At 37.4% G+C, this 26,608-nt stretch overlaps 1 protein-coding gene across 1 annotated transcript in view; it reads left to right on the top strand.

The window, feature by feature from the left end:
* The window catches only part of nrxn2b (neurexin 2b), a 1,850,542-nt gene that overhangs the window by 694,137 nt on the left and 1,129,797 nt on the right, over positions 1-26,608 (top strand). The window contains exons 6-7 of the mRNA XM_055156806.1: positions 9,255-9,278; positions 24,389-24,550. Coding sequence (XP_055012781.1) covers positions 9,255-9,278; positions 24,389-24,550 — 186 coding nt within the window. The remainder of the gene's footprint in view (positions 1-9,254; positions 9,279-24,388; positions 24,551-26,608) is intronic.

The following is a 26,608-nucleotide window of genomic DNA, read 5'->3' as shown; positions in this document are numbered from 1 at the left end:
TGCGGGTAAAAATGACAAAATATTTTATCGTAAGTGCCTTTTGTTTAAACGGTGACGGCAGTTTTGGGGCTTAAAAATGCAAAAATCTGAAACCACTCTCCAGAGTGGAAAAGTTGAATACGCTCCGCCGTAGCGTTTCCATCTACACTGCCCAAGACGCAAAACTCTGGTCAGATCTGCTCGCGTCGTGTACGCGTTCACGTCACATACATACAGTACACAGAAAATGAAAATGCTTGTCTAAACGCGGAATAAAACGTGAAGACGCGACGCCACTTTTCCGTCTTCTGTTCAGACCATCATCATATAAACGTAGCCTAAATAAAGACATGTCGTAATGAAGGGATGTCGGAATAGGTGACAGTCCCCCACCAGTACACGCCCACTGCTTTGTACTACTACTACTATTACTTCATTCATTCATTCATGCTACTCGTTTGTTTGTGTGAGCTACAGCTATCTATTCGAGTTTTCCAATTCTTCGTTCTCTTCTAATGTTTACTGTGACATCTGCTCCCATTGGGCACCGCAGTTTTCTAACGCAGAAGTCAGCACGTCAAGTTTTAGATGAATATTGCAATTTAAAATGTGCACATTATAACAAAAATGATCCGCGGGTGTCGTCGATTATAGCTATACAGCAGACACAAGCACAGTATGCGTTCTTAAAAATATTGTTTGGTGGAAAGGATATGCTTACAAAATTCTGAACTTCGGAACAGAACAAAAATAAATGAATACTGAAACTAAAACTGCTACTAACATTAGAGAAAACTAAAAAGAAAGAAAATTAAAGTGCAAATACAGGTTCACAAAAACATGGTTAACATAATTATATTTCAGATTTTGCGAAAGTTGTTGCCTGTATCTTAATTTTTGTGTTTAAAATTTGGATTGACTAATTTGATTGACTAATAAAGATCAATTACAAGAGCTTTAGTTAAACTCTCAGTGCACTCCATGTAATACTTTTTTGGATTTTGGATGGAATTTTCAGTGTTGATGACAGCCGTTTTAGCACTCACCTCCATTTCCTGTATTTTTCTACTTTTCACCTCATCTTTTTTTTCCCCCATAAACTGCCACTTAACTGATGTAAAATTAAGATCAATATTCACCACAGGTTCTATCCCACCAAAGCAGGGAAAAATCAGATTAAAACTGTCATGCAGTTTAAAGCAGCATTGTGTAACTTTTTTGTTGAAGCGCCAATCAGATGCTTTTCTCCATGGAGATGTTTTGCTTTGTATGGAAAGTTTCACAGTTTGGTATTAAAACTTTCTGTCGTCATGGAGAGGGCCTATTTACATGAGAACGCTTGCAGGTAAAAACGACTAAATATTTTATCGGAAGTGGAAGCGGAAGACTGTGTTTTTGGGGCTTAAGAACAAAAAATCTGAAACCATCTTCCAGAGTGGAAAAGTTGAATACGTTCCGCCGTAGCGTTTCCGTCTACACTGCCCAAGACGCAAAACTCTGGTCAGATCTGCTCACGTCGTGTACGTGTTTACATCACATACATACAGTACACAGAAACCTGGCATGCATATACACAATCGAATTCCACACACTTTTACGTCACCATATGCACACAGATTTCCTCCCGAAAATGCTTGTCTAAATACAGAATAAAAAGTGAAGTCGCGATGTCACTTTTGCGTCTTCTGTTCAGACCGTCATCGTATAAACGTAGCTCAAGTTACAAGTCAGATCTGTGGAGAGGCGACCCCGCTCAGTCAAAATGTCTGTTTTTCTAGGTATTTTTGAGCTATAAAACCAGCTGCAATTGAATAAATCTAAGCAGGAAGATGGATCCTCCACCAGAAAATTTACACAATGCACTTTTAAGCAAGAATTCGTTATTGGTGGTTTTCGTCAAGTGATGGTGACATACAGGAGCCATATTTCATTATTGTTTACACTGTATTTTCATAAAATTATTCCAAACATAAATTCTCTAATATTACATGATCTTTTTTTTATTATCTTGACTAGACACTGCTTCTGTCCATGGAGAGGTTGCCTGGAATGTACCACAGTATGACATTACAGTTGTTTATCTTTTCGGAGACAGCAGGTAACGCTGTCGGGCCAAGTTACAGGTCAGATCTGTGGAGAGGCGAGCCCACTTAAAGTAAGAATGCACGTTTTGAAGTCAATAAAAAAAAAAAAAATGTTATGAGTGAAAGAATGAAAGATGGATACATTTACGGGACATTCCAGAAAAAGCAACAACATCTCCATGGAGACCAGCAGATGGTGAGACTCTCCACGAGAAAAGTTACCCAGTGCACCTTTACATACTGTATTATCGGCGTGAAGAAAGTTGTGTTGTCATCTGAAATCCAGCAGCACCACTCAGATTGAGGTAATGTTCTTTGATAACAAAAGTGGGATACCAAAAATAGGACAAAGGTTTAATTTTCTGCTCGGTTGGTCTGAACATTGGAGATCAGACTTGGAGGGCTTACAGCTTTTATAGGCTGATGTAGCACAATGTAATTTCTCACCTTATTAGAACCTGCTTTCATACGTATCACTTTAAAAGCTTCTTTTTCATATTAGCATCAATGTGCACTTTTTTTTTCTCTCTTGTCATGACATAAGATAATTCCACAGCTTTGAACTTCTGGATATGGTCTTGATTACAAAAATAGTGTCCAGATGATTCCCTACCTATTGTAGCTTTTTATACTAACACTGTAGGATCTAGTAGAAGTCTATGTTACCCTATTAAAAGTAAAATATATTCAAAAACACAACACAAGGCACTGGATACTCTGTTATAGTAGATTCCCCAAAAACAGCTTGGGCCTTTATCTAGTCTCCTTTTTTTTTTTTTTTTTCCCCCTCTGGCAACAGAAATGTTAAAAGTCACCTGCTTATTTCCATGGAGATGTCATTTCTCTGCCTCAAATGTTCCACACTATGGCATTAAACAGTAGTCAGGCTGGTGTCACCTAGTGCCTCCGTGCAATTTAATTTCTCTCCAGCGACTAGGTCAGGAATCAGAATACACTAAACGATTTGCAAGAACTTTAACTTCTTAGGTTCTTTTTAAAGACAATGCAGTAAAGTGTATTTACCTTGTTGACATGTTTCGGCTGCTAGCTGCAAGCCATCTTCAGAACTGTCACCGGTGTTGGTGGTGACGGCATTAACCACATCATTGTGACAGCATTAACCGTGATGACGGAGCGTTCTTCCTTTCACACACCTGGGACACCCTCCTCCAGAGAACACCGGGCGACGGGAGGCGTGGTCAGTCTGAGCGACCTGCAGGTCCATCAGGCTGACCACGCCTACAGGAAGTAACAACAGCTGATATACGACACGTCAACACCAACACCGGGGACAGTTCTGAAGATGGCTTGCAGCTAGCAGCCGAAACATGTCAACAAGGTAAATACACTTTACTGCATTGTCTTTAAAAAGAACCTAAGAAGTTAAAGTACATAAGAAGACAAAATGAACATCATTGATTTGCAAGAACCTCGGAAGTTGTAGACCACCCACCGGCCAATTGTAGACCACCCACCGGCCAATCAGAGAAGAGCTGTAAAGCCATGACATCAAACTCGTCGCGTCTGTCTTGGTCCCTTTTATGGTACAGCACAATGGTAAACAAAGCGGTCGAGATGGATGTAGACGAAGCCATACATTCTGTGTTGTCAATGATTCACGAGATCGAGGATTTAAAGCTGGAACAAAGAGAACATTTGATGAATTTTATCAAGGGGACATTATTGCCCTTCTCCCTATGGGATTTAGCACATTACATACGGCACGACCAAATATCACTAACTGGTTAAAAAAAGTACCCGCCTACCGTCGAGCAAACTAATGCTGCGAGGTCAGATGGTTTCCACGAAGTGAAACCAGCTGATGAATCGGGCTAATTAAACAGCTTGACATTACATTTATTTAATTGCAGCTAGTTTTGTAGCTCAAAAATACCTAGTAAAACAGGCGTTCTGACTGTCTCCACAGATCTGACCTGTAACTTGGTCTGATTTAGTCCGTGAAGCTTGAAAGGTTTAATGCCATACTGTGAAACATTCCAGACAAAGCAATAACAACCTAAAAAATTAAACAATGCAGCTTTAATTAATGTGCACTGTCCCTGAAATTAAATCAAATTAATAAATAAATGCTATTTTCAGTCTGCACTAGTATCAGTTTATATTGGTTGGTAGGGGGAAAAAAAAAGTATTGATAAAGGGCCTGATCAAAGATGGCTTGGTGCATCTGTAATTATAATTCACAGATGTACAAATATTCTGATGAAATATTTACCCAAGCAATTAAACACATGTCCACTTACCAGACTTTTCTCACATTATGGAGTCATTTATAATTTAAGTTACCATTTTGTGATCTGCATTTTGATTTTCCACCAAGCATCAAGGCCGGCATGTCAAAACAAAACAAAACATAAGACAAAAATGAATTCAGAAATCTTCAATAACTCAAAAAACACTTCATTATCGCAATGGTCAATGTCACTTTTGATTTGGGTGTAACTGACTAGAAAAATCCTGTGTGTTATTTGAAACCTGGAATAGAACAAAACACGAATCCTAACTCCAGTTCTTCTGTAAATCTAATTATTAGATGGAGGAAACGCCAGTACATGTATTTCCCCATTAGCATACTTTCTTTGTTGTTGTATGCACCTTGACTCCCACATGAACAACAGAACGTCCTAATTGGCACTTCTATAGACTCCCTTGTGCAGTATACTATAGAAATAACAAATATAAAGTAAGAGCGCATTCAAAAATAAACCTTTATAATATGTACTAACAAATCACCTCACCACGTAAATGTGTCATACAACCTGTGAAGAAAATACACCAATACACAGAACACCCTAATTTTTCCAGTTATTTATTGCAAGTCAAGTCGTGCAAAGTCCAATGAAGAGTTTGAAAATGTACAAAGGTAAGAACTGAACAGACAGAGGTTAAAAAAAAAAGATAAAACATACAAAACAGCTCTGCCAAAACAAGAAAAAAAAAAAAGATGGAAAAAAAGCTGGTAAAAAAACATGGAGCGTCCAGCAGCACAGTGTCCAGACTTAAAAACCCCATCGAGCTGGTTTGGGATGAACTGGACAGAAGAGTGAAGCAACCTACAAGTGCCACACATTTATGGAAACTTCTGCAACAGACTTGGGAAGAACTTTCTGAACAATATTTGATTTCTGTTGTAAAAAGAACGAGCCATGAGTGTGTTCAACTGTTACATCTGCCAAAGGTGGACACTTTCATGAATCAAAAGTTTAGAATACATTTTGGTTAACAGAATAAAGTAAAAAACTGGAAAAAAGTGTGGTGGTCTGAAACTTTTGATCAGTAGTGCAGATACATTTCAATACAATATATGCTATTAATAGGTCCCCCAAAATGTATATAGTAAAAAAAAAAAAAAAGTATTTACAGTTGTAATTGCATAGCCCCCCCCCCCTCAAAAAAAAAAATAAATAAAAAGTAAATAAAAAAATATATTTAATGCAGATTCAAATGTATGTTCTAAAATGCCATATATGAAACATGGATTTTTACCCTAGTATTTTAACTATATACTTTTTACTGTTTATTACTATAACAATTGTTACTATTTTTGCAATGTATGTATTTATTAATTTATGTATTTATCTATTAATCAGTCAAGCTATGCAGATTATGTAATTGTGATAATTCTGATACACACTCAAAAATATTGCGTATGAATATAACATTCAAAACATTTTGCGTCATTTCAATTTACTTTATTTTAATTTTTTTTCAAATCACAACTCCATGTTATTGTTTTGGGGGTATTGTTTATTTTTATTTTATTAATTTATTATTATTATTATTATTTTCATTTTTATTATTATTATTATTTTTTTTTATTGAAGATTGGATATACCTATAAAAAATTTTTTTTTTTTTTTTAAGAATCACAACTCCGTGTTATTGTTTTTTTGTATTTATTTATTTATTTTTATTTATTTATGGTGGCATAGATGGAGATTGTGTATACCTATAGCATTCAAAACATCAAATTTAATCATTTTTTTTTTCAATTTACTTCAACTATTTATTTTTTTTTTCCTTTAGAATCACATCTGCAGATACCTACATTTGTCGACACGCAGTTTTACACCGACCAATAATACCCGTTTGTCAGTTTGTCCATATTTCTAAGTCAAACCCGCGCTGCATACAGAACCTGATCCCTTTTCCAATGGAGATATTAGATGTCCTCTAGATGTCCACACGTCCTCGGGGGAATACTCAGGACACGTCTCCGGATTTAATCTCACTCCTGTCACCGTGTGCCGCCGGCCGACCCTTAATGCGACCAAAATAGCCACGAGAAAACATACCCAGATGGGGGGGAAAAAAATCAAATCTTGAGTAAATTAACATTGCGTTCTTATTAAATGTATGTTCGAGGCTATGGAGAAGCAGTGAGTCAATGTTGTGGTGAATTGAATTGACAGGGACACGCGTGATGCTGGCCGTATCTCTGGACTTAAATTAGATTCTCGTGTCTCCAGGGCATCTGAGCGTGCGGCTAAAAATGTTTGTAATGACTGAATCGAGCGTGGTTTGTTTCTTTTCCAGGAGGATGTTTCAATTGGAAGAAGAAGCGAAAATATAACCCTTTTTTTTTTTGACAGGATTTGATAAAAAGTGTAATTTAAAATGCTCTGTCTGCGTATGGAAGGAAATGCAAGCTGCTTTGTTATGTCTTGTTATAATTCTTAACCTTATTTTTCTTTCAGTCTAACGTTTAAAGCTGCGTTGTGTAACTTTTTCTGGTGGAGGCTCTGTCAGATGTTTTTCTTCATGGGGATGTTATTGCTTTGTCTGGAATGTTTCACAGTACAGCGTTAAAACCTTTCTATCTTCATAGAGACCAAACCAGGCCAAGTTACAGGTCAGATCTGTGGAGAGGCGATCACGCTCAAGAGTTTTTCGAGGTATTTTTGAGCTATAAAACCACCTCTAATTGTATCAATGTAAAGGTGCCTCCACTCAGTTTCATTTGTCTCCAGCGACGAGGTCAGGAATCGGAATACACTAGACGTTTTGCAAGAATTCCGAAAGTTGTTAGACCCCGCACCGGCCAATCAGCAAAGAGCTGTGAAGCCATTACGACAAGCTCGTTCTGCCTGTCTGGATCCTGTTTGTGGTACAGCACAACAGAAAAAAGTGGTCGAGATGGATGTAGACGAAGACAGACATTCTGTGTTTGCAACGATTGACGATTTAAAGCCCGAACAAATACAATGTTTGGTGAATTTTATCAAGGGGAAAGACATTATTATTATTACGACCAAATAGCAGCAACTGGTTAAATAAAAAAGTACTTGCCTACTGTCGAGTGAACGAATCCTTATGCTGCGAGGTCAGTTTCCACGAAGTGAAACCGGCTGATGACTATCAGGCTAGTTTAATGACATTCCAGGCAGAGCAATACCTAATACATCTCCATAGAAACAAGCAGGTGACAGACCCCCAACCAAAAAGTTACACAGTGCCCCCTTAAGCTTATCTGTGGTTTAAAAAAAATGTCTTTGGTGGTGTTCTTCTATTGTAACATCTTATAGCTTAAAGGAACTATATGTCTTACTGTTTTAAATAATGTAGTACAATCACAACTGAAGCAGGGTTGCCAGGTTTGACTCCCTGAGCTGCACTGATTCATGTTTGGTTACAGGAGCTGGAGTTTAGGCAGTGACCATTCAGATCAGAGAGAGGTATTTTTGGATTAAACCAATGTATCGAAACTGGCAACCCAAATGAGAGACATGTGTGATACTCATTCTACTTTCTGATTGGATCTTCTGGATTAGTCTTGAGACTCAACATCGTGCATACAGTTCCTTTTATAGGCTTGATTCATGGTTATGTCACAAACCAGGAAGACGTTTGGAAACATGTGGGCTCTGTTCGTGGTAGTAAGTCTGAAAAAACCTAGCTGAAAATTCAAAAATGTCCCAGTTTTCTTCATCTCCGTGTCATTCGGCGAATCAACAATTTCAACCAATTCCAACCGTACCTCAGTTTTCATCATTCATTTTCCAACTCCAAACGAACTGGGTATTAGAAAAGATTAGAAGAGATGATTCCAAACAGCACATACGTACGCAGTCTTCATTTTACCGCTGATCACATTTACTTGAGTGGGTTTTATCACAGTCGGTCAGCGAGTCCAGTGTCGGGAACTACACCGGAAGTTGTTGTCGCATGTTTCCAAACGTCTTCCTGTGCCTGTATGACTTGTTCAACCCCATTACCTATTTCAGAGTGAATGATTTTGGGTTAATATCTATAGGAACTGTAAGAATAAAGGGAAATCGTTGAATTATGTGATGTGAATTGGGTCAAAATGAGCTTTATAGACATTTTGACACCACACTACACTGAACGTATTATTAATTAATTGCTTGTCATCTTTCTTCACACTTGTTGTTAACGCTCCATCGAAATGTTTTGAGCACTGTTTCTTTTGCAGGTACAATTATTAGAAGTGCTGTGTTTACAAAAGATATACTGATGTGTTGTTTTTAAATGCATTTCTTTCAATTTTGTCCTCAAGTAACTGCTCTAATTCCAATTCTTCATCAAGGTTTAGCTTTGTGTGTTTTCAACTGTGATTATTCCAAGGCTGTGCTATTAAAAAAAAATCCTTTCGCAAATGAAAACTTCTGACAACTTTGGGCCCCAAATTATGGTCCAGTTTGACTAGAAATCAACTCCTACTTATTACATGGAAATTGGCTGAATTACAAAGACCAAAAAGACTTCTTGCACCCCCTTAAAGTACCCCTTACTCCTTTGTGGAAGTTGATTTTGCTAACTCTTGTCTCTTGTACTAACAATGCTTCCGAACTTATCCGATCTGATTCGTTTTCATTGGTGGTTTCCGTTCCCTTCTTTTATGATTTCAACAACTAACACAACGTCATCACCGGAATGTTCGCCATCTTTGAATTAACTTTGCGACTTACCCACTAACCAATGTGTTATCCTTTTGATTTCCCTTTTCTTATAGAGGACCCTTCAAAAACGAAAATTGCTTTCTTTATTTCTTTATTTGGATGCTCAAACGATACTTCAATTTGAGCTATACGATTTCATTTATTTTTTTTCCGAAATTCTTCCCCGATTTTCTGGGAGGTTCTCATTAATTTTGAGTTAAAATTTTATCTTTATATATTTTTTTCTTTCCCCCCTCCCCCTTTCCTCCTAAAGCACGCAGGCATTGGACACGCTATGGTAAACAAACTGCATTATATGGTAGATATCATTCTAATTGTCTTATACTTTGGTTTGCCCTGGGTTTTCCGTTACCTCGTTCTATTCTGTTTGCTTTACTCAAACTACAATCTGCCATCAGTTCCAAGGTAGCTGACAAACTCCACCTCCTCTCAGTCTTTTGATATTTCTTTTTGCGTTTTTATTCTTTAATTTTTAACGCCCATCTCGAAACTGAAACCAAACGAAGAGGTCTGCCCCAGATAAATGCACTTTTAAATGATTTTGTTTTCTTATTTAGTTTTTTTTTTTAACTTTCTTTTCCCTTTTTTTAAACTATCCGTATGAAGAAATAAAGAATAAAAATGCAAGATCTTTTCAAAGTTTTGTAACGATGAGAGCTTTTAGTTTTGTTGGCCCTGCTCCTTCCTGGTTCTTCCCGATGCAGTGAGCACACACAGCTGCTTTCCCAGACAGTCATAAGTCCTGCACGACTCCAGTGAGAACAAGGTAAACAAAGACCAGTCTGGGCAATATGCTTCTGGAAATATATTATATTATATTTTCATATGAAATCTGGGAGAAGACGAGCCTTCACTGTGGAGGTTTAGCTTAGCTTCACAGCAGGTATAAATAGTTGGAGATAAAATGAATATGAACAAGTTTTAGGTTAAGCCGAGCTGCATTTGACCCATTCTTCAACCATTACCACCAGGGAAAACTATCAGGAATATTTAGGAAGACAAGAGCTGTACAAATGTAAAGAAAAATCATGACATTGCGGTTCTGCCATTTAGGCTTCACCAACAAAGCAGGCCCTATTCATGTGTTTCAAGTAAATGAATTTAAATTATTTAGTGAGAGCCGTTCTCCATTCAGATCAGGAAGGAATCCTTAAAAAATAAAAATTAAATTAAATCTAGCCAAGTTAAGATGACTTGAGTAAATTTCACTTGACAAATAAAATTATCTACCAATGGAACAAGACTTTCTCTACTTAAAATATAAAAATACAACTTGCTACACTACACAAAATAGCTCTTTGACCTAAAAAATAAGAAACTGAATCTAATGTTGCTCTGAAGTATATAGTAGTTAGAACGCTCGCTGGGTCACGATTGAAGTGAAATAATAATAATGATCAGGTGCTCTTCGGAGATCCCAAGTGGGCAAATAACTTACTGAATGAAAAAGGAGATCTGAGGCACTCAGATATACTTTGTTATGATTTTATTTCATGTCAAACGCCAACGCATTTCAACACAAGTCGAAACGCGTTGACGTTTGACATGAAATAAAATTATAGAGAAATCTTCAAATGTAGCTTGAATTAAGAAAAATACATTCATTCCACTGGGAGATAATTTCAAGATTCAAGATTGAATCTACTCAAATAAAGTCAAATGTTCTTAATTTAAGTAATTTTAACTAATCTAGATTAGTTTCTGCAGTGCATGCCTGAAATCCAGGAATAAGTGCCATTAGATTTGTGTAATGTCTATTTTCCACTGGTTTGATTTGGATTGAGATGGTCAAATTGTTTAAATTTACCTTCACGCGATGAATGCAGAAGGCATCAGAAAAATTTCAACGTATCTGTAAACAGCACAGTGGTCTATCAAAAAAAAAAAAAAAAAAAAGAAGTATTTGGATATAATAATGGAAGACCAAATGAAAATCTTTGAAATAATACAGTCTGATAGTGATAGTGTAAAGTGAAACCTGGGCGTAACTCCCAGAAGGATCCAGCTTCTATTGGCTCAGATCTCTTCAGTTATAAGAAGGAATAAAGTGAGATGATTGGACAAGACAGAACGCAGACTCAGGTGAAAAGAAGACAAATAAAAGCAGATTTAAACAAAACAAAACAATAATACTTCTCAAACGAAACACCTACTTGATCTTGTTTTAAACCGCCACATTTGCACTGACTGCAACTTATATACTGAGCCGATTTTTGAGCAAAATAAAACTAGTACTTGTTAGTAACAGCTGAGATTTAAAATCCGTGTATCATTCGTTCATTTGTTTTTTCAAAAAACCAAAAATAAAAAAACAAAAAAACAAACAATTTTCTTCATTATTTGTCTCCAAAACCAAAATGAAAAAATGGATGATGAGTCTTTTTTCAGTTTTCAATTTTGTGTTTAAATGAGTAATGGAAAAACGTGTAATCCATTTCCGTGACTTAAACTGTGATGCTGGACTAAAACAGGAATTAAACAGGATTAAAAAGGTCTAAAGCAGGATTAAACCAGGATTAAACTGGTCTCAGTCCTGGTCTAAGTCCTTAGTACTGGTTTAGTCCTGTTTTAGTCCTGTTTTAATCCTGGTTCAAACTGCACTTTAAGTCACGGAAACGATTATCCATTTAAATACAAAATAAAAAAATAAAAACTAAATAAATATAGATATAGATAAATTATGAAAAAAGAAAAAAAAAAAAACTTTTTTCACCCTTATTTTTGGTTTTATTTTGAAAAACTAATGAACGAATGATACACAGATTATTTACTATTACGACACTGTAACATATAGGGCCTGTTTACTTGAGAATGCTTGCGGGTAAAATCTGAAGTGCCTTTCGTTTACGCAAAAATCTGAAACCACCGTCCAGAGTGGAAATGTTGAATACGCTCTGCCGTAGCGTTTCCGTCTACACTGCCCATGACGCAAAACTCTGGTCAGATCTGCTCGCGTCGCGTACACGTTTACGTCACATACATCACCACCTAGAGTCGCCACCGAGCCGCCTGGCATGCAAACCCAACCGAATTCCACACACTTTTGCCTCACCGTAAGCACGCTCGTCGAAATGCGGAATAAAAACTGAAGCCGTGATGCCACTTTTGTTGCTTCTGTTCAAACCGTCATCATAAAACGTAGCCATAGTTTACGTTTACAAAGTATGGGATTCCTAATGTGCAGCACCCAGAGACCATTTACACTCCCGTTCCCCAAACAGCACACGCCATACTACAATACTCCGACTCTTATCTCACCATGTTGGACCTGCTGCGTTTTATGGGCCGAGCTGTTATCCCATCCTCCGTCCTGAGATTCATGCACTCCTCGAGAATATTTACTGCTCCTGATTTAGTGTCTGGGGCCCTGGCTGTAAAGTTGGTCTCAATGAGGGCACGATCCCATTAGTGACTTTGCTCTGATTTACGATAGAGACATACAGTATTTGCGCTCACTTCCCCGAGCAATTTTTATATGTATTTTAATGTGCAAGCGGCGTCCTGGACTTAACGCACAAATTACAACACCACGGCTCCTCATACAAGTTCTTATAAAATAAAACTGGTAGTAAAATGATAATTGCAGAGACATCAGATGCAAATGGCGAGACGTAAATACTTGGCGGATGTGAGGGCCGTAAACTCCGCTACTATGCTTCCACTGCAAAACTAGCAAGATATCATTTGCATAGAAGTATTGAGTCGTGGTATTATTTTATTATTTCAGAGTGACGGTTCTTAAAAGCAGTGAAAAACCACAACTAGTTCATTTTAAATGGTTTGCAGTGGTCCAAAGATATTCCTCACTTAGCCTATGCGTTCCGAGAAACCTAATTATTTCTCGCAATAAGATTAAATAAACTTTTCACATCTTTCAGAGACCAGAGTGCACTCCCTGATTATCGTAGAATAAAATGTAGAGGATATATTTTTACTTCAAGAGCTATTTATAAAATATATCTGACACTTTTGCTCAAATACATGGAGAAAAATAGTATACAGGGCTTTTATAATAGCTAAGATTTATGCGTGTAAGCACAAAAAACAAAGCAAAAACTGCACTGTGCAGTAACGTTTCCCGTCATTTTCCTCAGAGATTTGTCCCCGTATTATACAAGAAATGTCCCAAATGTCCCTATTTTTGACCAACTGTATACCTTTTAACAGTACAGCAAGGCATACATTGTCATTTATTTAAGGAAAATACAAAAAAGCTGCTTAAAAATGACCAAAACACAAAGAAAATGTGACTATACTGGCTCAGATGTTCGTTATGAATGGGCCGACTGCAGAACAATTATCTTTAATCACGCTCTCGTTTCACAGTTTTATTATTACCAACCACAACAAACCGGCGGAGTTGCAGATTTTGACATAATTCTAACCTTTACTGTTTGCAAAATATATATACATATATTGTTAACAAAGCCATCAATGCTAAGTGGCGGTAGAGAAAAAATTAGGCACAGTTTGCATTTTAGGTTTTCCCACGGTGTGAAACGGTGAATAAAATCTATATACTCGACTCTAAACTAGCTTTGTACAAGGTGACAGAGAGTGCAATAAATAGAAGTGATTTGTCCCAGTTTTATACAAGAAATGTCCCTGGTGTCCCTATTTTTGACCAATTTTATAACTTTTAACAGTACAGCAAGGCATACGTTGTCATTTATTTAAGTAAAATACAGAAAAGCTGCTTAAAAATTACCAAAACACAAAGAAAATGTGACTATACTGATTCAGATGTTACGGATGATGCTCTCGTTTAACAGTCTTACTATTACCAACCATAACAAACCGGCAGAGTTGCAGATTCTGACATAATTCTAACCTTAACCTGTTTGCAAAAAATATATGTATTGTTTTGTTAACAATTTGCATAGCCATCAATGCAAAGTGGCGGTAGAGAAAAAAATGAGGCACGTCTAGCTACTACAATGTAAACAATTAGCATTTTAGGTTTTCCCACGGTGTGAAACAGTGAATAAAATCTATATACTCGACTCTAAACTAGCTTTGTACAAGGTGACAGAGAGCGCAATAAAAATAGAAGTGATTTGTCCCAGTTTTATACAAGAAATGTCCCTGGTGTCCCTATTTTTTATCAATTTTATAACTTTTAACTGTACAGCAAGGCATATGTTGCCATTTATTTAAGTAAAACACAGAAAAGCTGCTTAAAAATGACCAAAACAAAGAAAATGTGACTATACTGGCTCAGATGTTAGTCATGAATGGGCCAAGTGCAGAACAATTATCCTTAATTACGCTCTCGCTTCACAGTTTTATTATTACCAACCACATTTTGACATAATTCTAAGCTTTACTGTTTGCAAAAAATATATATATTGTTAACAATTTGCATAGCCATCAATGCAAAGTGGAGGTAGAGAAAAAAATTAGGCACATCTAGCTACTACAATATAAACAGTTTGCATTTTAGGTTTTCCCACGGTGTGAAACGGTGAATAAAATCCATATACACGACTCTAAACTGGCTTTATATGAGGTGACAGAGAGTGCAATAAATAGAAGTGTGTTACTGAAGTATCAGGATCAAATATTTCAGACTTGTAAAGACTGCAGTCGTCTCTGATCACCGGTGTTCCTTGTTCTCACTGGATCGTGTATCCTTGAGCGTCTGGAAGAGCGAGCCGTGCGCATTCACTGTCACTAACACTAACTTTATATCAATTCTACTTTACTGCATGACCAGACTTTAACCCACAGAACGCATTGAGTATATATGTTTATGTATATATCCTGGCTAACATATATACATACATATATAAATTGTCCTAAAAGATCCAATAATAGTCATGGAACACGTTAGCCGACCCCTTGATGTTTTTAATTTCGTTCCTTAATTTTGATTTTCTTTGGTTTATTTGAGTAGAATTAACCTACTAAAATGAATAATGACCTCAACTAATCTCACTAAAACCCAAGGGAAAAACGCCAAGAGAGGAAACCGACTTTTCTTGGTGAACAGAGCAATCTGAGAAGCGCAAATTTTTTAAAAAAACGCTCTCGAATTTTGTCAAATCAACAAATTTACCATAACATTTCCGTACTTTTACATCCAACCGACATTGCTCTATTTACCGTGAAGACAATTTTCTCTTGCTTTTCCACATTCTTTAAAAAACCCTCTCATACATGTTGACATCATTGTGATTGGTGAAATGGGACCCATCCAAACTCAGCCACGTCCAGCCCCCAAAACGTGCATGTTTTTGGGCTATCGACAATTCCGCCATAGCCCTGTCCGTCTCATCTTTTGTTTCGCTCAAATCTGCTACCTTTTCTCATTTGTCTGTTGTCTCGCTACCCTGCAATTGCTTTAATGCATCCCCCTTCCAGTTGATTTGTGTCCCTTAATAGTTGGTCAATTTGTGTTGTAACTAATGGAATTCCCCCCTCCATACGTCCTTATAATTCAACGTCCTCATTTAGATGCATGGCTTGTAAGTGTGTGTGTGTTTTGTCACCCTGGATGGATTCATTTTGTTTAACCAAAAACAAACCTTTGCCACTTTGAAATATCCGATTTGATCAAATTGCAGAGGAATTTTAAAGAATCCTCACATTTTCCTCCTAACACCAAATTTACTAATAACTAATATCTTTGTTGTAACTGTACTAACAACCATTTTTGTGTCTGACTTTTTCCCTTACTTACAAAAATACTAACCGGTTTTGTTCACCTTCTAACCTTATTGATTCTTTTTGAAACGCTACTAAAAAAATTCCCCTTGTCGTTTACCCATTCCTTCTCTCAAAAATTCCCAAACGTTTTCCAGAATCTTCCAGTTTTCTGTATATATAAGGTTGTTTAGGGTACATAGGTTAAAAGTTGACTTCTGCCAGACACCTATCAAAGTTTTTGCAATATTATGATCACCGAAGCTCCACGGTAAGGGTTGGGTTTATTTCAGTTGCCGATGGAAACTACAAATGTATGGAAGAAAATCTGTTCTATTAAGATTTAGAATTTTAAATACCGCTGAATTTCACTTAGATTTTTTTAACTCTGAAAAAACATGATTGAATTATTTTTATTCTGAATTTTAGTTGCTGAAGTTTTAAGTGTACATTTTCAATATATTTCAAGTTCAAACAATGATAATAATAATAAAAAATCACCTTTTAAATATTTAGCACAGATCAAGTCAAAATTCAGAGTGCAAAATTCACAGTGAAAAATGACTGGATCGCTTTGGATCGATTGCTTAGTATGGATGATAGATAATTATTTTAATAAGATTTTGAGTTTTAAATGGCGTTGAATTTCTCACTTTGAATTTTTTAACTCATGTTTGAGTTGTTTTTCTTCAGAATTTTAGTTGCTGAAATATTACGTGTGCATTTTCAAACTCTCTCTAAAATCACTAAATATTCAGCACAAATATTTTCAAGCCCTCAAATTCAATAGTCAAAATTCAGTGCGTAAAATTCACAATGAAAAAAATTTGCAGAAAAGATCCAAGATGTCAAGGCCTAAGCAATCGATCCAAAGTGATCCAGTGATTTTTCACTGTGAATTGTTTTTTATTTTTTTGTTGTTGTTGAATTTGAGGGCTTGAAAATATCTGTGCTAAATATTTAAAGGCGGATTTTTTTATTTTTTTTATTTGAAATATATTGAAAAGGTACACTTAAAACTTCAGCAACAAAAATTCTGAATAAAAATAATCCAAACATGTTTTTTCAGAGTTAAAAATTCAAAGTGAGAAATTCAGCTGTATTTAAAATTCAAAATGGAACAAGTTATCTTCCATACAAATGCCTTAAAAATTGGTTTTGTATGTCTCCCCAACTGACGTAAATGTTCAGTACATATAATCATTGCTTTTCGTTTTAAATGGGTTTCACACAAAATCATCCGTTTGTCTTACAAGTCCAGCTTTCTCAAATATCTAACAACTGAGATTCAGTGTGGTTTCTGAGTATGATAGTCTGTACAAAATTTGAAAATGTACTGAAATAGCTATCTAAAATCTAAAATGACCCAACCCATACTGCATATATAAGTCAAATTCTAAAACTTCTACAAAAATGCTTTTTTACCTGCCTTTTTCTATGCCTGTTACGCAACTCCTGGCGTTTTTGTACACTTGTCTCTCCTGATAAAAGCGGTTCCTGACATTAATCAGACGTAGCGCCAACAAGGGTAAGTGAGTTATTTAACGGTAAGCGAACTAGCGTCTGTCCTGCGTGGATTTAGCCTTCACGACGGTGTTCGCACGTCATCGCAAAGGTACGTTTAAGAGTCCAAAACTGCTGACAAAGGAAGTATAGAAGTGGGGTACTCACCAAGACGAATGCCTTTGGGGACAGAATTTGACGCTGGATCTATTTTAGGAACGGAACGAGATGGCGCTCCGGGAGACTAAGGGAAATTGCACTAAAGCTATATTCTAAAGTTGGTGGAATAGAGCTTCAAAAGTGTAAAATTCGTTTTATATTGGATATTGGCGGACACTGTTTCGGATTGTTACTTTGATTCCTCTGCTCGTGTCCTTGCAGACGAAAAGATGGCCCATTTTAAAGCACGTCTCCGAGGGGTGCTCAGAATGTAATACAAAGTCCATGCTCCTCCCCGATTCCGCTTTTTAAATTGTAAGTCGTCGTATAAGTTCTACCTTATCTGACTTTAAAAGACAGTTCAGGGATAAGGCATACTCTAGGTGTATGTTGATCGAGCTTTTCTTACCTAATGCTTGATTGGAAAACTGTCTGGGAACTGTTTTCCAATTTCTGCAAACAGTTCAAAAATCTGTCACACATCATAACGAACAAAATCTCTAACTTATCTCATTTTAGCGTGACAGTGTTTTGTGCTTTCACCAATAATCATAAAGTTTACGTAGACAACCTATAGGAGATAAGAGACTAATGGAGCTCAACCGTAACCGCACAGCCCCTGGTTCCAGAAGTAAACTCCCATTAATTTTCCCCATAGTCTGGCCAAAGAAATTTATATTTAAAGATTAAAAGCTTGCTCAGGGCTAATCAGCTATGCGCTAATTAATGACCACAAGACCTGTAATTTAATTTAAGCTAGTAAAATAATTAGAAGATTAAGCAGAATCTTGCATTTAAAAAAAAAAAAAAAAAAAACTTTTTGGACTTAGCCTCCGTGATGCCTTTAAATTCTAAATATTTGAGTTTTTAAAAATATGTATACGGAAAATGAATGGAAAATGAACTTCCAGAACCAGAGCGGACTTCAAAGTGGGCAGGATTGTTAACCCTAAGAATAGTATACACGAGCACTCTTGGCTAGCTATGTATTTAAAATGTATACCATAGACTCTATTTATAAATATATAGTGAACCTCTTTTCCGTCTAACATTAGCAACAGATTTGATTGACAGCGTTGCTAAGTGCCTGCTCCCTGCCAAACCAGTGGTGCATTACCTTCGTCTCATTCTGGATTGGCTTTTTGATTGCCTTGATCCTTCCGTTTGGAATATGGATCTCGGCTCCAAATTTGCCCCATAGAACTATAATAAAATCTGGAAGGCGAACTCAAGATGGCGTCGTATTGTTTTCAGTGGTCTATGCTCATTGGCACATGGGCCCAAAAATAATTTTCTCTTCCGCATTTACTTCCTCAATCTGGGCGAGCTCCTCCGTTCCGTGTGATGTCTGTAACATGCACGGCGTGGAGCGTTTGGACCAATCAGAGCGAGAGCTGCTAGAGCGGGCTCAGAGCAGGGCTTGGCGAAGTCTGACAAAGATCACATTTAGACGCTTTGAGGGTTTAAAATAGAAAAGAATCCCTACAAAGTCCGACCTTTCTGAAAGCTGGATGCCCTGTCACCCGAACCAATCACAGAGAGGCTAGGCTAAGTCTTACAAAGCTAAATTTTACATGCTTTGAGTATTTTAACATTTTTAAAAGTTTATGTTGTGAAAATAGAAAAGAATCCCTACAAAATCCGACCTTCGTGAAAGCTCTCAATGCCCTGTCAACCAAACACAGGCAATCTGAATTCCCAAAAAATACATTGTGCTTCTATGGGAGAATTCCCGGAGCTGTAGGAGCTGGAGCGCCCACTAGTCTCGAGCCAGGACCAGAGGAGGAATGCCTGATTCCAGTTTTTAATATAGCTCCATGGCCAAAGCAGTGTTCCATTCGGGAAGCGGCGTTACCTTCAACAGCCTTTTTCCGGATTGGCTTTTTGATAGTGATGATCCTCTCGTTCGGAATATGGAATTCAGCATCAAATTTGCCCCGTAGATCTATAATAAAATCTGGAAGGTGAACCCAAGATGGCGTCGACTTGTTTTCAGTGGCTTGTGCATGGCATTGGCGCGTGGGCCCAAAAATAATTTTCTCTTCAGCGTTTACTTCAATCTGAGCGAGGGCGTTTTGAGGATTTAAACTATTTTAAAGGTGAATGTTGTGAAAATACAAAAAAAGTCCCTGCAAAATTCGACTTTTGTACCCTGTCAGGCGAACACAGGCAATCTGAATTCCCCAAAAAATGCGTTGCGCTCTATGGAATAAGAATTCTTTCTGCAGTACCTGAAGCGGCCACTAGTCTGTCTCAAGCTGGGACAGAGGGGAAACGCCATATCCAGTTTTTTATTATATCTCCATGGCCAAACCAGTGTTGCGTTCGTGAAGTGGCGTTACCTTGAACAGCCTCACTCCGGATTGGCTTTTTTGATATTGATGATCCTCCCGTTTAGAATATGGACCTCAGCTTCAAATTCGCCCTTATAAAGAGCTTCATTTGGCTTGAGCCGTACGCGATAGGTGACAGCGCACTCGCTTAATCCACTTCTTTACACAGATATCTACTTATACTGTACTTATGGACTCATTTTGCATAACAATCGGATTTTCCCCGTGCGCTTTATCCTTATTACCCCATAAGTCATACGTGAAAGCGAAGTCGGTGTTATAAATTCAAGTAGGCTATTGGTTAAAACAGAGACACTGGGGAGTCGCTATCCGAACTGGGTCACCGTGGTGTTTTTACAGGTATCTTTAAGAGTCTGGGGACAAATAACATGCAAGTGGGTCATCCAGTGGTCAGTCTCTCCTTGCGAGATATTTATGTATTCAGTTACTTTCAGATAATAAAAGCTAACCTCACAGTATTTTTAGAGTCTTCCATCTTTGTTCTGTAATGAATAGAAACCCATATTGCCCGGAGCACTTCTCTCTTTTGTTTTTTTTTTCCCCACCGCATGCACTGAACGCTCGGATGACACAATGAACTTTCGACGTTCAAAAAGGCATGAGAAATACACTTTTATTTTTCTCGGCAAATGCAAACGTCATAGGTGTCTGGCAGCTTGTCAATACAGATACCGTCCTTGAGAGCTCAGGAAGAATCAATCCTTACAGAAAATTAAAAAAGAAATGAAAAAAGTGATATATTTCTGCATCCTGTTAAGAAATGCCAACTGTGCAAAGACTGCAAACTGCTTGTCCGTGAAGCTGTTGTTGATTCATTTATATTTCACGACGTGGTCCAATGTTGAGCAGAAGTCCCCCCACCAACTTGTACTGTCATGGTAGATCCTTCAAATCCTAATTGCCTGGGTGCTGACGGTCCAATTTCACAACACGTTTCCAATGACAGACATAAAAATGAGTTGCCCTTTCTACGAGGGGAGTACGGAAAAAAGGAGAAAGAAAAGTTCACTCCGGTGAGGTGGTTTCTATTGTTGAGTGCAGTCGTTAAAGTAAAACTAAAGTGGATGTTAAAAGGAGTTGTTTTTTTTTCCAGAATTAAGCGGTCGTATCTAGTTAGGTCATGGAAATGTGAGATGGAAGAATGTGTAGTTATGTTGAATTGTACTGAAAAAATAAAAAAAAAACAACGAAAACAAAGTCCTATAGAAGCACATGCAATACGAGAAAACACGATGACATCACCAGCCATTTTGGTTGGCTAAAAACGTCCATATAAACAAAAGTAAACATCAACATCGTCAACAGTTATCGGTGGACAACATCAACAATTGTCATACAACATTTAACATCAACATCGTCAACAGTTATCGGTGAGTTTTAACTTTTCAAAGTAACGTTTTTGATCCTCAGCATTCAGTGACTGACTTAGTGTAAGATGAGAAAGCCATGTCAAAACAATTAAATGCAAAACCTACTTCAAAATAAGGCGCGTTGTCTCATGACAGACTTACACAATGCAACCGTCAACACATGTGGAAAAGCCAGATGTAAAAAAAAAAAAAAGTCTTCTCGTAGAGCTAACGTCAGTCTCAGAAACCATATGATCAGGTAAAAGGAGTTAGGACATGTTAAGATAATGTTAAATTCAAGTTAAGAACAACATTTGACTAACTTTTTGATCAATTAATCTTATAAAAGAATTAGAACTTCACACATCAACTTCTTGAAACGGTTGGAGGAGAGGGAGCAGCCCGAGAACAAAGAGAAAAATCCCACACACCGTCTTACTTGCAAATTGTGAGATTTATTAGACATAAAAAACGCTTCGGGATTAGGCTTTCATCAGGCAAATAGAGGAAGAGCTCAGGTGGCCGTCTTAATTAGGGTATGGCAAGCACCCAAGAATGACAGGAGGTTACATCCTGCTATTCTGACATGCCGCTATTTAGACACTGAAGTCTAATTGTCGGAGTAGAAGCATAAACATTATTTTTAAGTGTCCCACTACTTCGACATTTTATATATTTTGCACTCCCATATATTATAAGATTCTTGGACCGATGTCATGTTCTTGATCAGAGAATACTTCATTCACATAGGACATTTTCCCATGGCCTGATATCCTAACTGATAGCGTTTTAAAAAGAGCATAGGCCAGCCTTCGAGAAAATATCTCATCTAAAACGAAGGCTGCATGGGCCCTTTGCGCTTTATTATTTTTGTCATGTAGGTGATCTGTGGAAAACACCATAAACACGCCTAAATAAATAACCAACCAAGTTCATTGCGCCCGCTCAAATAGGTGACACTCTCGCAGCCCAAAACACACAAAACCGTCTAAGTAGAGGCATGTTGTAATACCGGCATGTCGGAATGAAGGCATGTTGGAATAGGTGGTGGACCCCGTAACAGGTCGTACAAGTAAAAGTTGGGGTACATTGACCACCTGAGCTATTCCTCTATTTACCTGATGAAGGCCTAGTGCCCGAAACGCTGTTTACGTTCTAATAAATCTCACAATTTGCAAGTACGACGGAGTGTGGGATTTTTCTCTATGGTAAATTAATCTTCACATAGTAAAGCAGTTCTGTTATGGAGTTGACAATTAGATTAGCATAGTACTTCAAATTAACTTTATTTAGCAACCTCAAAACTTTCATTGCTTGTGTAAAACTTAGGCCCCGTATGCAAACAACGTAAGCAGAAATGGAAACTAGGATTGATTTTGTTTTGAGTTAACATATTAGCATTTCTGACAAGTAAAAGTATATATAAAGTATAAAAAAGTATATGTAATAGTTCAAAAGAAGCATTGTCTGTCAAATAAGCTTGACTTCTAGATGCATATAAAGTACAATTCAAAGGGGTATTCGCAAAAACAGTGTTGGTAAGTATCTGAATACATGTACCAAGAATATATATTCAGAATGCACATTTTTAGTAACTCTGTTCTGGTACAGTTACTATTTTCATTTGGTTGTAGTCAGAATACAGTTACTTTTCTAAAAATCGAAGAAATACATTGCAGTTGATTCATCACAAAGTTTATTTTGGCTTCAAACTGCACAAAATTAGTGAGTAAAACAGAAAGTGCAACTCTCGTGGGTGAAGAATGCGTAATTTTTCCTTCTCCAGTTAGTGATAGGAAACGCATAACAAATCGTGAAACAAACACAAAGCTGTTTTTGATCTTATATCACGTCTTTATACTGTAATTTAAAGGCAACTTGATGTAAAAGTATTCTAAGTACAGTAGTTTTCGAACTATAAGGCACACTTAAAACCCTTTAATTTTCTCAAATTCTCTTATAATCCAGTGCGCCTTATCCATTAATTCTGGTTGTGCTTACTGACCTCTAACTGATTTTACGTGGTACATGGTGCTCAAAAATCTGTTAAAATCTCAGTACTTATAGTTTTTGCAAATGAGCCATGTGGTTTTGTTTCTGTAAATCATAAACAAATGTGCTCAAAGCTGCATTAAACTCATTATTACTCAATGTATATTTGAAAAAAAAACTAACTTAAATGATCTACCCACATTCACATTTATAACACACATTCACCAAGACAGGGAGGCAACGCCGAGCAAATTACGCCACGATCTGCCGATGGACCGTGGATGCTTGGACTAAGTGTCGTCCGTTTGTTTATCTTAATGCTCCTTATAATCCAGTGCACCTTATGTATGAAAATAGACGAGAGAATTCAACATTATTGATACTGCGCCTTATAATCCGAATAATAAATTCAGAATACAGTACTTTGGTTGGCCCATGTAACAGGACAGGTAACAAAATATATTTTAAAGCAAGTATTCTGGATAACTAAATACATTTTCAAAGTATTCTTCCCATCACTGTTCGCAAATATATACAAATCTGTGTAGGAATCTATAATAATCATAATCATACAGAGCAAACAGCATCTGACTCTGCATTGTTTCCCTTATGCGGCAAACTCACGAAATGATTTAGCAAAACGCTTGTGTGCGCACCTTACACCCGGGCCGCCATTAGCAAAATTAGCTCATAAATTGGTCGCTAACAACCTCCAGCTCTCCCAAAGCTACCTGCCAGATCCGTTAAGAAGCCGGGGCTAGCACGCGTAGCGACTGCAGTGACGGCGAACACAACTGTGATTTAATACAATTAGCCAAATTAGTTCTTGTTAGCGCTTTTAGCACATATAGCAATTTGCGTCATTGTGAAAAACGGGCTGTAGCCACGATGAGGCGCGGAAATGGGACGTATGCAAATTAGAAATGTAATTACGTTTACGGATCGGGCAGGTAGGCGGTATTTTAAATATACCTTCAATTTAGCTTTGTTTACAGCTTTGGAACAGTTTAGAATTCCTTTAATCAGATATCGTCAAGAGCGCAGTACTGGTTAGGAAATAATATGGCAGAAGTGTGTTAGCGCTATCGACATTGTAGCTAAATTAGATTTGTTTTGCGAGCGATAAGGAATTGAGAAGTCACTTTTTGTTAGCTTTCTACTTAACAACTGCACTCAAGAGTCGAAACCTCCCACCTGACTGGCCCAAACAAGAAAACAATACAATTAGCCGGCCATTTTGAACATTTCTTGTGAATTTTAATCGATTTCTCTTCTCTGTCTTCTTCTTCTCATTCTTTTTAATTTATATCCCATTCTACCTGCTCCTGCTCTTTTGCTCTTTCACTTGCCTCATCCCGTCTTTCCTGGGGCAATGGTGGGAACAGGTGACCATTTCGGTGGATGGTATACTGACCACCACCGGGTACACCCAAGAGGACTACACCATGCTGGGCTCGGATGATTTCTTCTACATCGGGGGGAGTCCCAACACGGCGGACCTGCCAGGATCGCCGGTCAGCAACAACTTCATGGGCTGCCTCAAAGATGTAAGTAATTTTATGTTTGTTTTTTGGCTGGATTTTGCGTTTGGGTTCAGTGTTTTTGGTTGAATTGGTTCCGAAGCTTGGATAATTACAAAAGTTTGCTGGAATTTTGTTGGAGGCTTGGAGTTCTGAGAAGATGAAAGAAAGAGATTTGGTTTGGTAAAAATTTGCAGTATTTGTGCATGATTTTGAAGTGTTTTCTGCAGTGGTCCAGAGTTATTCCTCTAACCTCATGCATTCCAAGCGTCCTAATTTTTCACCGCGATGGGTTTGTTTGTAAGAGCTTTTCAGAGTTTTCAGAGATTTTGATGTCACAGTATTTCTAACAACAATTAACATACTAACCACACACGTCCTGACTATCTAACAATAAAACGCTTTATAATTAGACTTATTTTGATCTCAAGAGCTGCTATATATTTGTAATGGGAACGATATATTTTAAAATACATACAATAATCAGGTACAGGGACGAATACTTCCAAGCAGGGTAGCCACGGAGTCTTAAATTTCATGTTCCTAAATCAAGGCCTTAAAAAGTCTTAAATTATGTTGTCCAAGTTTATTTTTTTCACAAAGGTCTTAAAGTTTATTAGCCTTTTTTTTTGTTTACTCAGCCATGCTCAGTGCAAAGTTAAATGGAGGGAGGGGGAAAAAAAAAAAAAAAAACAACGTGAATGAACGTCTAATTTGGAGAATGCGCAAACAATACTTTGGTTTCTGGCACTGGTGGCAATAAGTGAACAATCAGTAGAGTGGAGGAAGATGTTGGATGGATCATGGGGAAGTGAAGGTTTAATCCACAGTGGCTCTTAGATTCTAGATATAGTACTGGTAGTTGGTTGGTCATTATTAGAACTGGATCTGGTGTTTTTTGCCCACATAATGGGTGCAATGTTGGTCTTAATTTTCATTTAAGTGGTCGTAAAAAGGTCTTTAAAAAGTCCTAAATTTGGGGTAGTCAAACCTGAGATACCCTGCTAAGCATTACTAGAAGTTTAAGAATGTAATTTCAAAATCATCAAAAACGTTTTTCCTGCACTGGCTTCTTTACAATACCCATTCTGTACTCTTGTTCTGTTAGTTCAGGGGTCATTAAACTAAGGCCCGAGATCAAACAGTGACAGTCAACCCTGGCCCCCCACCACAGTCCGGAGCAATAATGTGAAAAAGTTTGGTGACCCGTGTCTTAGTTGATCATCTGCACCTTTTTTAAACATCCTATATTATACAAAATTGACTCTTATGAGCTTTAAACCATGTTATAATGCTGTTACCTCATCAAAAACAGACCTGGAGTTGTGTTTTGTTTCATTCACACATTTGAGTAATCCTCTAGTGGCCAAATGTCCTTGTCAAAGACTGATCTCGTCAGATCTCAGAAACTAAACAGGGCTGGGCCTGGCTAGTACTTGGATGGGAGACCACTGGGTAAATCAGGTGCCACAGTGGAGCGTCAGTCACAAAAAACTGTCTATTGTTGTGTCCTTAGGCAAGACACTTCACCCACATTACCAAAAATGAAAGGAGTGTGAGCATGAGTGTTGTTGGTGGTCAGAGGGACCAATGACACAGACTGGTAATAATAACAGTAATAATTTACTACTACCGGATATGGCATGAAAGAATAATACACTAAACTGTAAAGCAAGTTTGAGCATCTGGAAAAGCTCTACGTAAGACTAAAGCATTATTATTTATTAATCTGTCTACATCTCCAAAGCTCAAAATGCTCCGTTCCACCTTGTGATGTCATGTAGTGGTAGTTTTCAAGTTAACCACTACTTTTTTTACTCTTAGTTCAGTATAGATGAGCAATTCCAGGGCTTAAAACCATCCAAATGATTCTAGTGAAGGTGTGTGGAGTTTAAAAACATAGAGGAGCACTTCCTGTATTACCGCATGACATCACAAGGTGGACCAGAGTGTGTCAATTTGTGTCTCCAGGTCTGTTTGTGATGAGGAAACAATATAATATCATATCTGGGCTAATTTACAAAAGAAAATTATAGAAATCGTGTGTACCAGTTTCAACACATTTGAAAGTTTCAGCTTCTTGCT

The sequence above is a fragment of the Boleophthalmus pectinirostris genome, unplaced genomic scaffold (assembly GCF_026225935.1).
Source record: "Boleophthalmus pectinirostris isolate CB_2022bp ecotype Guang Dong unplaced genomic scaffold, ASM2622593v1 HiC_scaffold_20, whole genome shotgun sequence".
Lineage (NCBI taxonomy): Eukaryota > Metazoa > Chordata > Actinopteri > Gobiiformes > Gobiidae > Boleophthalmus > Boleophthalmus pectinirostris.
This window is presented reverse-complemented; position numbering and strand designations above follow the sequence as displayed.